Source organism: Cibotium barometz, chromosome 10 (assembly GCF_041138505.1).
Source record: "Cibotium barometz isolate CiBa-2024 chromosome 10, ASM4113850v1, whole genome shotgun sequence".
Classification (NCBI taxonomy): domain Eukaryota; kingdom Viridiplantae; phylum Streptophyta; class Polypodiopsida; order Cyatheales; family Cibotiaceae; genus Cibotium; species Cibotium barometz.
In genome coordinates this window covers 35,934,781-35,949,571 of record NC_141055.1, presented here as the reverse complement: position 1 = coordinate 35,949,571, position 14,791 = coordinate 35,934,781, and the positions used below count along the sequence as shown (strand labels likewise).

At 48.1% G+C, this 14,791-nt stretch overlaps 1 protein-coding gene across 1 annotated transcript in view; it reads right to left on the bottom strand.

The window, feature by feature from the left end:
* Positions 1–14,791, bottom strand: part of LOC147634844 (ABC transporter C family member 13-like) — a 243,400-nt gene that overhangs the window by 65,904 nt on the left and 162,705 nt on the right. Inside the window, 2 exon segments of the mRNA XM_086804031.1 lie at positions 5,712–5,765; positions 5,846–5,957. Coding sequence (XP_086660157.1) covers positions 5,712–5,765; positions 5,846–5,957 — 166 coding nt within the window.

Here is a 14,791-nt window from a genome sequence, read left to right as displayed (position 1 = left end):
AGACGTCATAAAAATATGCTCTAGCACTTGTGACTCTCTGTCACATTTACTCTGGAGGTGTACAAGTGTGCCTTTTGGCTATCTTGGCGTGAAATTGTACCTTCTAGAAACAAGGTGTAGGCAAGGAACTCACCATTGCCTTCCACCCTATGCCCAGGTTGCCTTTCCTGCAGCCATCAATTTAGTCTTTATTATGTAGTTCCAAAAGATCTCCCATTCGAAGCAGTTGCATCACAAGATTGCAGTAGTTGCAGCTTCGCTTGCATCATTGACAACCCATTCGGACACAACCTTTGCTAGAGACATCCTATCATGTGGTATGGGAAGAAACCTTCTCTTAAACAAGTTGTCCAAGTAGGTGGTGATTGTCATAGCTTGCGTCACGCACACCCTTGTGGTGGTCATGAACTACTGTTTAACACAACGACTTGGGCGAGTTTCAATGTCTATATTTATGTAACTAATCACTAATGCATGTATGGTTTCGATTGTTGTATGGGTGGATTTTGATTCTAGAGTCAAAACACTTATGGATGAGAAGAATCGTAGAGCCATGAGGTGTGTGATGCATTACGTTAGGAGCGGAGGGTCCGACCTACCCTTGGTGCCTTAACGGAGAAGATGGTTGGTAACATGAGGACTCAAGCATGCCTCCACGTGGATTCATAGATGTAGATGTGGATGGCATGACACACCAGCTACATGATGTACACATGCCCCAACACCCAAAGCCTTGGGGCTTTAGCTAGGCTGTCACCATTTGGCCACCTAATTGGTCCACCCGTGTTTTCTCATTATGTATGTACATTGGATTGACGTCCATGGTTGTTGCATATACCGGGGATTAATGCCACTCATGTGATATTGTGGACTTGGCTTTCCACTGGGACTTGTGTTTGTGTGTACATGCCCGGAAATGCCTAGAGGATTGGTGTTCCATTGGGTCTCGTACCTCATGTACTTGCCTGGAGTACGTCTATTGGATGCCGGGGGATTGATGCCACTCATGTGATATTGTGGACTTGGCTTTCCACTGGGACTTGTGTTTGTGTGTACATGCCCGAAATGCCTAGAGGATTGGTGTTCCATTGGGTCTCGTACCTCATGTACTTGCCTGGAGTACGTCTATTTTGGTATAGTTTCAAGAACAGGGATTGTCCATACCAATGCTACATTGCATAGCATCTTTATGTGCTTGCTTGCAATTGAAATTGCATGGTTTTCATGCTTGCTTGACCAATGTGTAGTTCTAGGTAAGGGAACACCCGCCCGTGAACCGTGCGTGTAACTGTCTGCTGACATGGTTATGTGGCATGTGATAGGTGGTAAGTATTGGTCTAGTTTGTACCCCAGTATGGTACACGATGGAGCTAGCTAGGTTGCATATCATGATTGTATACTCATGCATATAGCTTTGCATTCTCCTAGTAATAGAGCTCCATCCCCTGCACACCCCAGATTCAACTTTTTTATTCAGTACTTTTTCATTTTGTTGGGATGACAGAGGATACCCCATATAGGTACTCCGATTTGTCTCATAGGCCGAGTTCGGTCTTTTTGGAAGACGTTAATAAAATCTTTCTTTCTTTCTTTCTTTCTTTCTTTCTACCTAACGCCTAGAGTAGACAACTCACCATCTCTCTTCCCTCTCTCTCTAGAAGTAGGTGCCCCCTTCATGAGGCCTCTTTGGCTGTATTTTTTGCACTTTCTCCTTCCAACTCCATATCCAAGCTTGCTAGTGTGTTTTCCAAACTTCCAAGAGTATTTCCATGTGGTGTTCACTCTTCCACATACTCCCAATGATTGAAATTCAGCAAAAAAGCTCTTATTTTTGCTGTAATTGTTGGTCTTTTGTTGAAAACCCTAATTTTAGCCCTCCTTTCTCAAGTTGAATCAAAGGGAAGCTTTCCCAAGGTTCCCTTCATCCTCTTGAAGACTTTTGTCGTGAAGGATCGCGACAAATCGAAGATTTCAACACACCAAACGCTTCATTGCGAAGACTTCCGTTGTCACCAACTCTACTTGCTTTGATGCTTAAATATGGAAGCAAGTAGCAAGAGGGAGGAACTGGACTCCATGTTCACATACCCTGTGTAGTGTTCTCTTGTCCTACGTGCTCTCTTGGAGATTGCTGCTACCATGTGTTGGTGGAACAATAGAGATCACATGGTAGGGAACATGGGCACTTTAGAGGGTAGTGTGAGTTGCAAGTCTACATTGACAACTACATTGTTTGCAATACTGTTTTCATCTGCATTGGTATGGAAATCTGGTCAAAATACCCATGACCTTATGTACTTGATTCTCCCAAGATCAATATACTTTATTTGAGGGGGAGGGGCTGGCGGTTCCGGCTCATTGTGCGTCTATTGTCATTTAGCAAATTGCTTCTTGTATTGAGCATGTTGTCCAGTAAATCTTGGTGTATTTAAGTGTATTGATTAGCATTGTGTTCAACCAAGTCTGATTGGTAGCAGAGCATACAGTTCTCTTTGACTTCTATCGTGAAAGACGATCACTGTGCGAACACTAGCTATCTCGACCACTATGGACAACCATACAGTGAATGTTGGAGAAGCTAACACAAGAGGAGGGGACAATGAAATGCATGCTTCCAATGCTTTACAAGATAAATAAACTCATGTGGTGCACATTAGGGAACAGGAACATGTGGGACAATCGTCCTATGGCAAAGAGAAAATGCAAGAAGAAGAGTCGATAGCCTTAAGGGCTGAACTTACTCATATGCAGGCTCTTCTTTATGCACAACAAGAAGAATTGAAGCTCTACCGCCGCGAGGATCCATTGGTACATGATCGTTTGAAGGCCAAGAAAGCTAAATCTTGTATGAATCATGCAATGGCAATGATTGCTCAAGAATTGCACATGCAACCGAGGGATACAACATGTGCATACTTGGCTCGTACCGAGGATGCCTATGTAAAAAAGGCAACCATCCCACATGCCTTGGTATCCCCCACAGGTGCCCGAACAAGAACTTATGTCTAAGAGGATGAATTCGCATGCTATTGGAGAGGAACTATCGGCAACTTCACACCATGCAGGAGTATCCTATGTAGCCCGTGAAGGATACAATGTTTATGGCAGTGGTCAAAATGTATGTGAAATGCCATTGGCGGCTGAAAATGTGCATACACAACACATGCAACATGGGCTGCAATTTTCTGTTTGGTGTAGGTATTCTGCGTATCTCATGCCGCTCATGTCTTCGGGTGTGCCCGGGGAGAAGCTAAGGGTGAAATTGCACCAATGTGTGTTGAGGGGCTAGCCATGCCTCATACTTACAGGGCACATGTATCTATGCCTAATGCATCACTTTTTGTTTCTAAAATGATGCCATTCATCACAAAGGCTGTCCCAATGGACAAACATGCGGGGAAAACATGTTGAGATGCAGGCTAATGCATCAAAGTCTCGTGACTTCAAGCCGGAGACAAATCTGTGAAGTTTGACGTATATCATGGGAAATATGATGCATCAAAGGCACTTGCTTTTATTGCCCAGTTTGATATTGCTTTTAGTGACGAGGATTTCACTCAAAAATTCATGATCTTGCATGTAAGCATGTTCATGAAAGGCCCCATCTCTTAGATTGGGATAGGACCAAAGTGAGACAAGTGGCTTGACACTTGTTAGAAAGTGGATCAAAGTGAGACAAGTGGCCTCACACTTGTCACTTCAGCTATTGTGTGGCTCTCCACTTGTCATTGTAGCCTTCTCTTGCTATTTTAGGCTCATGGGAGGCCCAAATCTATAAATTGGAACCCTCTCTCTTCATTAATAGAGGCTCTCTTGTTGCCCACTAGCCTCTACCACCGTTTCAGGCTGCCCTAATGATGGCTACTCTCTTTCTCTCTCTTGAAGGCTGCCCATGAAGAAGACCGGCTGTTGGGGACTGTTTTGGAGGCTTCCATCGCGAAGAAATACTGAAGGCAAGGGTATTTAATCATTTATTATGATTTCTAGCCATTGTACTTGTTGTACCAGCCTTTGTACATACCGTACCAGTATTTGTACTGCTCTCACCAAATCCTATTAGATCATGGGAAGAGTTGAAGGAGAGGTTCTATGCCCAATTCTTGCTCCCAATGTATTGAATGAGATAACAATGAGGTGGGATTGGGTGGAGCAGAATGAGGGGGAAACAATGAATGCATTTGTGCAAAAGTTTTGGAAAATGCTTTTGGAAATGTCTCCATTTATGCATGTCACCAAAGCAAAATGGAAGGGAAGGTGTGAATCAGGATTGCAACCCGTGTACAATGCGGGACTACAAATGTATTCTAGTCACACCTTACATCAACTAATCGCAACTGCCACTGCCACCGAGCAATTGGAACTCAAGTTGAGTCGATAGAGAAGGCTGTCCAAAACCTGTAAAATAATGGACAGCCACCTAAAAAGGACCAAAACCAAGACAAAAATGGTCTAAAGGCTGAACATAAGTCTACCAAAATGCGTCCCTTCAAAGTCAGAGACTATGGTCTCACTCCGGAGCAGAAAAAGCAATATATGAGCGAGGGGAAATGCTTTTACTTGTGGTAGCACCGAGCATATTGCAAATGCATGCCCAAACAAGACGAAGCGTGATAATGCAAATGCATCAAAGCCCAATGTGCATATGGTTCCGGATGTGCAAGGCAACACTTTACATGATAGCAAAGACAGGGTTGTATGTAAAGCTTGGGGACAGCTTAAGGATCAGCCCGCTTTGTTCATGTTTGATGATTGTGAGACTGAGAACTTCATATCTACACAAATGGCAGCTTCTTTGGGTATTGAAGTGGAGGACATGGGTCCTCAAATTGAAGCAGGGACTGCCTCTGGGGGATATATGCTTTGTATGAGTCTGTGAGACAGGCAGAGTCCGAGCTCCAGGCGGACTATCCAATATGGTGGCCAGTACGATAGGTGTGAAGTAGGGATATGCCCGCTATCGCCCACCCTCTTTGGACTCTACATTGATGCGGTCTCTGATTATGTAGACAAATTGGGAGGCCCAGGGGAATGTCTGGCAGGGGTGTTGATACCCATCTTGTTATATGCTGACGATATTGTTCTAATCTCAGATTCTCCGGAGGGATTACAGAGACACCTCGATGCATTACAGGCTTTCTGTGCGGATAGAGATCTGATAGTGAACCTTGGGAAAACCAAGGTTATGGTGTTTAACACCACACAGGCATGGGTGACTCAGAGCCTCAGGTCCTTTTGTGATACTTCAGCTCACTCCTTAAAGAGGCAAAGGACGACCTTGTAAGAGCCATCGGTAAATGAAGAGTTTCTTCATTAGAGTAGTGGGGGGATATGTATTATGAGGCAAAACACACCCCTATACATAAGGTTTGGACTCTATCTTGGAGATTTAAAGAATTTGGTGGATGCTCTGCTATAGATTTGAATTTGGGATTTGGGTCAGGGGTTGGGATTGATAATCAAATGCCTTTCCAGAATTCTCATCCTTGACCACAAAATCAAGAGTGGTACACATATACAGCATGAGTGCCCCCAAAGAAACCCCCAAGGAAGAATGATTTTTTAACTCCTGGAGAAAGCTGGAGAAAGCTGGAGAAAGCCAGATTGTCGTGTGCAACAAAGTTCCAAACAATCAACGAGAAACTATTTAAACATTTGAAAGATGCCTTAGCATCCAGTGTCCTACGGGCATTAAAAAGATTTGTGAAGGAAACCTGCAGGCCGATGTATATGTAGCTCAATGGGATAAGTATAATGAGAAACGTCCACTGCCAACCAAAGAGATGAGTGTTACTTTTGAAAGTTTTAAAAATGTGCAATACATAAAATAAAGCAGAAGTCCACTGACCTGCACCACACAAAGAATGATAATAATGCCCAGAAGGCTGAAGAAGTTGGCCAGCAAAATGTTTGATATAAAAGGTAGGGAGTCATCAACTGCATATTGATCCGAAGAAAACCTGCAAATTAAAATGAAAATTATTAACTAGGTGTTGGCATGGTGATTTATGGACTGAACATCTCATACTCAGATATTACATTCAATGACAAGCCAGAAACCTCTTTAGCAGTCAAGACAAACAAAGTATGGGTGGGAGCAAGGGGGGGTAAAAAAGCATCAAGGAGTGTAAGGTCAAAACTATCATCAGAATATTGGCCCCTCGTAGATGCAGATTCAGAGCGATTGACTTAGACCTGACCAGGCCCAATGAGATCATTCTCTCTACCCCCCCCACCCCACCCCTGCGGTTGCAAAGTATTTCCGTACACGTAGGAGCAAGGGTTGTCAAGGGTTAAATGGCAGGCTGTGACACGTACTCCCCTTGTGCTCGGGAGTAGTCCAGATCCGTCAAGCCTAACATTGGGTTGGTGAATCATCAACTGGTTTCCAAGATGTAACATCTGCACCTTTTAAGCCTGATGGAAGCTGTATGGTATCCTGTAGGATTGATGCTGGCCACCTTGCCACATGTCATCAAGAGCTGGGAAAACTGGCACATGGTCGAGGAAGATGGAGCCTGCAAAGATACTCAGGGATCCTTTTTTTTTTTTTTTCAGAAAGGAGACTTCTATTAAGTATGAATTTTTTTTAACAAAATGGAGATTTCACACCAAGAAAGGTGGAGATCTCAACCAATCACGAGTCCTGTGCTGCCAATAGGGTCCCGAATGAGAGGACGTGAAAAAGATACCAAATGTCCCACTCTCTCATAAACTGGCCGCACTTCCTCTCCGCAGCCCTGGAAGATCCCTGGATTCTGGCCCAAGTAGCCATGATGGTGTGAATAATATCACTCCAAATCCTGCAAAAACACTGAGAAACAATAATGGGAGTACCCTCAATAGCCTCGGTGCATCTAGCCTTCTAGATATTCCAAGCTGAGATGCTAGCAATAATCTCCCAACACCTCTGTGCCGGAGGGACAAAGTGTGAAAGTGGCAAATCCTGAAGACAACACTGCCGAGCAACTCCTTGCCTAACCATAATGGCCAAGCTCTTGTCAGTCCCCTCGAATCTCAGTTGTGGCCCAGACTGTGTCAACCAAATGATAGAACCAAAAGAAATGATAGCATCCCTCTTAATCCTACCAAAGAGGTGTGCAATCGTAGACCAAACCCTCTGTGCTTCCCTGCATTCCCATAAACAATGGTAAACTGACTCCGAAACTCCTGCACATCTAGGGCATGCTGGGCAAGCACCAGTAACTGACCTCCACTGATTGGTGGCCAGACCACCATGAAGAGAAACCCAGATAAAGGAGGAAATCTGAGGCTTTTTGATCAATCCTTTTTGATCAATAGACCCTTCGTCCACATAGAAGCTGCAAAGTTGGCGAGGTTCAGATGATGGTTATAGCAGAACAACGACAGGCTCTAGGAGGGGAGTCTAGTCCTCGAACAGAAAAAGAAGATTTCGTTTAGGAGTCTACAACTAAGGGATTACTTGGATGCAACCTTCGCTCCCCCCCGCCCCCCACGGAAAAGAGACTTCTATTAAGTATGAAAAAGTTTACAAGAAGGAAGATTTCAGACCAAGCAAGGGGGAAATCTCAACCAGTCTGGTGCCTAGTGCTGCCAGCAAGGTCCCAAATGAGAGAGTGAAAAAGATGCCAGGATCCCATTCTCTCATGAATTGGCCATGTTATCTCTCTGCAACCCTCGAAGATCCTTGAATCTTGGCCCAAGTGGCCATGAGCGCGTGGATAATATCACACCAGATCCTGCAAATGCACTATGTATCATAAACCAAAGTGCCCTCCATGGCCTTTGTGCGTCTAGACTTCCATATGTGCTAGGTTGTGATGCTAGCAATGATCCCCCATGCAGTGTCCAATCTCTGTGCTGGTGGTACGTAGCCTGACTCTAGCATGTCTTAAAGACGGCACCACCAACCCACCCCCTGGGTAACCCGCATGACCGTATCTCTATCGTTCCCTTCAAACCTAAGTTGCGGGCCCGCCTGTGTCTACCAAGCAATAGCACCAAAAAAATGTAAGCATCCCTCCTCATCGTTCCAAAAGGGTGTGCTATTGCAATCCAAATCCTTTGTGCCTCCCTCCACTCCCATAACCAATGGTAGATTGTCTTTGAAGCTCCTGCACATCTTGGACAAGCTGGGATAGCACCAACGACCGATCTCCATTGGTTGGTGGCAAGGCCACCATGTAGAGAAAGCCAAATAAAAGAGGAAATCTTTGTTTCCCCATATGAGTGCCACAACCTCTGCCAAACAGCTCTCTGAATGCCAAGGGTGATCTCGACTCGTAAGCCTCCCAATGAGTGTTGGAAATAAGTGCACACTAGGTGTACTATTTCTCTAGTCTAGTTTCAGTTGAGTTTTTGTGTCTTGAGTCTAGTGCCATGTGGTACCTCTACATTTATCCCATAAGTGAGTCTACTCAATCTTGTACTTCTCACCTATAAATTGTAGGTGTCACATCAATAATCAATCAATCTTGTGTCTTGTCTACACTCATCTCAAGGTAACTCTTTGTCTTTCATTTGTGTTCTAGTTTCATTTCTAGTCTGCTCTTGCTTTCATATTTTCTACATGGTATCAGAGCCATGGTTTTAGCGTTTCCCTGTTTTTCCTTTGAGCTTTCACCATTCTCTCCAAGCTGTCCCACTCAATTCAGCGCAGCCCGCTGGTGTTTGCTTGGTTCAATTCTCTCTCTCGTTTTGATCTGTTCGGTGCAAAGCCTCCATCGCCATGGACCTCAGGACACGGAAGGCACGCGCTCTAACACATGGGCCTCTCTCTCTGGCATGCACCAACCTCTCTCTCTCTATCAAGCGATCGCGAATCAAGAAACCCCTACTACTGTCGGGACAGTGGTAGGAGGTGCTCCGACATCAGCATTAGCGTCCTCACGGCGGGCAGCTGTGCTGGCGCCTTTCTGGGCCGCATCTCAGAGACTTGGCAGCACACCGTCTCGCAGAGCCGGCCATGGCGGGAGCTCGTGGACCGTTCAAGCCAGACTCCCTGGCCGAAGCAGGCAGCCGGATCCGCAAGAACGGCGCCCACTTTCGCCTCAATTACGCCCTTCTCTTTACTGCGGTACTCGCCTTAACCCTAATCTCTAATCCTGTCTCTCTTTTCCTGCTCTGTGGCCTCCTTGCAACTTGGGTCTTCGCCTACCTCATCAGAACCACTCCCCTCATCCTCTTCAACAGAACTTTCAGTGAAAGGGAAGTCAATGTCGGATCTGTTCTCATCTCTGCTGCCATGTTAGGGTTTGCAATCATCTGCATCCATGCCACTCTCTTCTTCATCAACATGTGGGTTAGCTGTCCATTGGACCAGCCAGACCTGCAGCAGCAAATCTAAAGCAAAAATCAAGTATCTCTCTATCTTTTACGGGATTAGACACTGCCAAATATGGTAAGACCTTCCCATCTCTCTCATATTTGTCTATGCTTTCATGCTATCTACCACCATTGATCACCAATGATGTAGATCATGGGGTAATGTCATGTTTATTTGTCTACATGGACTTATCTTGTCCCTATCCAAGAGGCACCCTTGCATTACCCACTCTAGCAGGAGGATTGCCCTTGAGGAGGGATTATCTATCTAGGTCCATCTCTCTATCTATCTACAATCAGTCAGTCTCTCTGTCTATGTGTCTATCCTGTGTGTCTATCCCGTCACATGTCTTTGACACTCTATCTATCAGTCTATATGCCTCTCTTTTGTGGATTAGCTACCCACATTCTCTTGGCATTTTCTGTCTATGTCCCCATTTATCTTCTATCTGTCAGACTCTCTCATGTCTATCTGACACACTCTCTCTCTCTGGGAACACTCTATTGGCTGATTGTCTCTCTCTGTGTCTGTCTATGATCCACTCTTGTCCCTACCCTTGTGGACCCATATGAGGATATCACTTGAGGAGGGGTGTCTCAGGATCTTTTGTCTCTCATGTCTTGTCTCTCAGTCTATCAGTCTTTATGTCTGTCTTCTAGTCTTGTCCATCTTGTCTTCTAGCTTGTCTCTCAATCCTTGTCTAGTCTCTCTGTCTTGGTCTTATCTTTTGTCATGTCATAGTCTTGTCTTTTTGTCTTCCTCCTAGTGTCCACTTAAGGAGGGTGTTGGAAATAAGTGCACACTAGGTGTACTATTTCTCTAGTCTAGTTTCAGTTGAGTCTTTGTGTCTTGAGTCTAGTGCCATGTGGTATCTCTACATTTATCCCATAAGTGAGTCTACTCAATCTTGTACTTCTCACCTATAAATTGTAGGTGTCACATCAATAATCAATCAATCTTGTGTCTTTTTTTTTTTTTTCCAAGAAAAGATCCTTTCATTAGTTATATAAAAAACGCCCGTAGGGCTACAAAAGATCGCTCATGCTCCTAAGAAAGATAGAGCAGCGGATACATCATGGCAGCCTGGGAGACTCTCCCTAGGTGCTGCAAAATACAAGCATCAGTATAAAGAATTGAGCGGCTAAATCATACAATGGGGGGGGGGGGGGAAGAGCGAAACAGGTGGCCTGTAGTGCCAACGGGGGGATCCCGTGTGTAAGGTGTAGAAAGGGCCACAGCGCCAAGTGGTGTGAAAGGCCTGGCGCCGTAAGATCGCCTCATCCGAGTCTCCCCGGCGGATGCGGTCGTACTGTCCTCGCAGGGTGTGGATCAACTCCTGCCAAATCCCCCGTACAGTCTCTGCTGGTGGCTCCAATCTCCCCTCAAAGGCCGTGAAGCACCGGGCCCTCCAGGTGAACCAGATGGTGAGGCTGCTGAGGAGCTCCCATCGTAAATCCCTCTCCTGTGTCCAGCTGGCGGACGAGAAATCCGGTGCCGAAACCAGGCGAGGCTGGCCCCTAATAAATCTGATGGCCTGACTGCCCTGCTCCATCTCATAGCCCATAGCAGGCCCTGACGAAGTCGACCAAGCAGCGGCACCCCACGTAAACATACCCTCTGGAGAGAGGGGGGCCAGAATACGCAGCATCTGCAGCCAAATCTGCTGTGCCTGAGGGCAGTCCCAAAGGCAATGTCTCTGTGTCTCCATAGGGTGGCCGCATCGGACGCAGGCCGCCGGAAGACCGCTGTAAACAAGCCAAGTGCCAACTGCTGAGCCCCTGTGGGTGACCAGCCACCACTGAAAAGCCGAGATCCTGCGGGCCTGCCGACTAGCCCAGAGCCGAGCCCAGAAATCCTCCAGGAAATCCTGTGAGAGTCCCTGTAGACGCCAATGCCCCGCTGCCGCTGGAGAAACCGTCCTCGCCGTCAAAATATGCCGTCCCAGCCGAACAGTATACTGGAAAAAGGTGATCTCTGTGGCCTCAAGGGATGCATAAGGATCATGCCACTCGTACTCCCCGGGGTCCCACTGTAGCCGGGCCAAGGGGCGCGCTGCATATGCCCATATGCGCCAATCCGGGAGCACATCAGCAAGGTCGGGGTCAATATGCCACTTCCGAGAAGCGGCGGCCACTACCCGAATCCTCTGAAAGGTGCACTCTGCAATCAAAGGCGACTCCACCTCCACTCTCTGGAGTCTGCCCTCATCCTGAATCTCATAGTAGAGGCATCTGCCATCCTCAGTGCTAGCTCTGACAGCAATCAGGATCTCCAACTGTGTAAAGGCTCCCATCCACCGTGGGGCCACTCGCTCGAGAGGCGTGAATCACTCCTCTGTGATGAGTGCCTCCTGTATATCATCCCTCATAATCAACCCCCCTCTGAAGTGACTCAGCCTCTCCACCTGGATCTCCTCTGGTAGACTGCAGAAAGCCTGCCAGTCTCCAAAACTACGAGCTGGGCCTGCCGCTAAAGGTCCCCAGGCTAGACGAGGCCGAGAACCCAGCATATGACCCTGCTCCGTGTGAACCACTGGGCTCCAGATGAGCGGCTGTCTGGCCCGCTCCTCAACACAAGAAGGAGGCCGCTGAGAGAGCCCCGGTCTCAGCAGCTCCCAAGATCTCAGGATACTCAAAGCAAATCTGTCCTCCCATCCTCTACTGAGGCCTGTCCTCCTCATCTCTATGAAGATCCAGCGAACCTGTGGTGCCCAAGTACCCCTTGCTGGGGGCGCCCGAGCCTGCAGTCGCTGCAAGAGGAGCTCTTTCCAAGGCTCAGCGCCTGGAAGCAACCCCCGAACAATAAGCTTCCCCAATAAGGCTCTACTCTGATCGACTGGATCTATAATGCCCAAACCGCCCTGAGCCAGCGGAAATGTAATAACTGCCCATGCAACCTTTGCCCGAGCTGGCTGACCGTCCCTCCCGGACCACAGAAAGTTCCTGATCAGCCTCTGTACCTGGCTGATGCAAGAGCTCGAGAAAATCCAGCAAGACGTAATGTACCACATGGTCGCTAATAACACCTGATTTGCCACCACCACCCTCCCAGCCAAGGATAGTCGAGCTGTACTCCAATACAATAGCTTCTTTCGAATGCTCAGAAGAAGCGGGGCAATCTGCTGCTCAGGTGACAAATCTAGGCCAATCTGGCATCCCAAATACCGCACTGCTGTGCCTGGAGGAATCCATCTAAAACCGGGGTCCGGACTCCATGCCGGAGTGGGAGCGCTACTGATCCAAAAGGCCACTGTCTTGCGCCAATTGATCAGTGCTCCCGAAGCTGCACTAAAAACCTGGAGCGACTGCTCAGCCCGAATAAGATTGGCCTCATGGCCATGCAAAAATAAGCCCGTGTCGTCTGCAAAAGCAGGTCCTCCCCCTGGACTGGGAGCTCCAGTCCTCGCAAACCAACCTCTTCTGCCGTCAAATACATACTCATGGCCTCCGCAAAGAAGAGAAAAAGGAAAGGGGCGAGAGGACACCCCTGACGGACTGATCTGGTCAGCTCAAAACTCGGCCCCCGTCCTCCTGCAATCAGCACCTGGCTGCGAGCTGTGGAATACAGAGCTGCCACCCCTCTGATCCATCCTGGCTCAAAGCCCAGGCGAAGCATAGTGCCCTCTAAGAAACCCCAATCAACTCTATCGTATGCCTTCTCAAAATCGAGAAGCATCACGACCAAGTCCTCGCCAAGAAATCTAGCTCGGGCCGTCGCCTCCCAGAAAGTAAAGATGTTGTCAAGGATACTGCGCTCCTTGACAAATCCTGTCTGAGTAGCATGAATCAACTCCCCCAGGAAGGGCTGGACCCTCAAACTCAAGGCCTTTGCTAAGACCTTGTAGACAGTATTGAGGATCGTAATAGGCCTCCAATGCCGAATGTCATCTGATACTCCCTCCCCCTTGGGGATAAGATAGATCAAGCCCTCTGAAAAGCTCTGCGGCATCACCCCAGTGTCCAAAACATGCTGGAAGCCCCTGCGGTGGAGGCCTGGCCCCAAAAGGTCCCAATAGCGCATAAAAAAGGCCGGCGTCAGTCCGTCCTCCCCTGGGCAACTATGTCGCGGCGGCAGGACCCTCAAGGCCTCGGCAAGCTCAATCTCTGACAGAGGCGCGCCTAGAACTGTACGCATATGGTCTGTGACCCTCCTCTGCACATGGGCCCACACAGTCTGTCTGCAAACATCTCGATCCTCAGTGGCTGGCTCCGCTGAAAGCAGGTCACTATAAAATGTAGTAGCAATGGCTCTGATCTCCCCGAGCTCAGTAGCTACCGATCCATCCGGTCTACCAAGCTGGCGGACTCCTGCTCGCGCACGACGGGGTCCAGTGATCTCAAAAAACTCTCCAGTCACTCTATCACCAAGCTGCGTCCACTGAGAGGCCTGACGACGATAGTAAAACTCATGTCTCTGCTCCTCTACCTCTCTAACCTCCTGGCGTGCCTGGCTCAGCTGGGACGCCACCCACTCACATGCAGGCTGCTGCTCCTGAAGGCGCTGTAGCGAAGCAAGGCTGCGTCTCAGCCGTTGCTCCCGCTCGCGAATCTCTCCCAGTCGTGTCAAAGCTGCAGTGTGTAGAAAAGAGCTAAGATCAATGAGTCCCTGGGCACACTGGCCCGCTGCATCCTGGTCAGAGCACTGACTATCATGCCAGATCCTCTCAATGTCCTCAGCGAGACTGGGATCTGTAAGTACCCTCTCTGGGATCCTCAACTGCAAGCTGGGCTCCCGTGTCCCCTCCTCCAATGTCAGTATAACTGGCGCATGATCTGAAAATGAGGTGCCAGCGAGAATGCCGACGGAGCCCCCTCGCTCCCCTAATCAGTCGCCCACATAAAAGCGATCAATCCGTGATAGATTAGTCCCTCCCTGCCGGCGATCCGACCGAGAGAAACTAAGACTGTCCTGAGACCGGGAGAAAGCCCCATGCTGCCATGCATCAGTGATCCTCAGTGACATGCAAAACCGGTCCCAAGCTGCAAGCTCCGTGCCGTGCACTGTAACATGACTGCCTCCCACCCTATCTGCCGGGTCCTCAAGCATGTTGAAGTCTCCCCCAACACACCAATGTGCGGCCTCTGGCAATGCATCTGTAACCTGAGTCCAGAACTCTGCTCTGGCACTAGCATGATTGGGCGCATAGATGTTGAGCACACCCAATAGCTCATCATGTATCCTCAGAATGACATACTGTGCTCTACCAGCCACAATGATCCCTCGATCCACAATGGCCTGCCGCCATACATCTGCAATAACCATGCATACTCCTCCCTGTCCACCCAAAGGACCAAACCCTGCAGACCAAAAAGTGTCCCATCTACCAGGCATCACCGAACCATATCTCCGGATCCTGCTCTCACCCAAGTGGTGCTCCTGCATCATCAAAATATCAATGCTGCCACCAACCAAGCATCTCTGAAGCTCCTGCCTCAAGCAACCTCGATAGCGTATAAAGTGTGCTCCGCCAAGGCCCTGTACATTCCA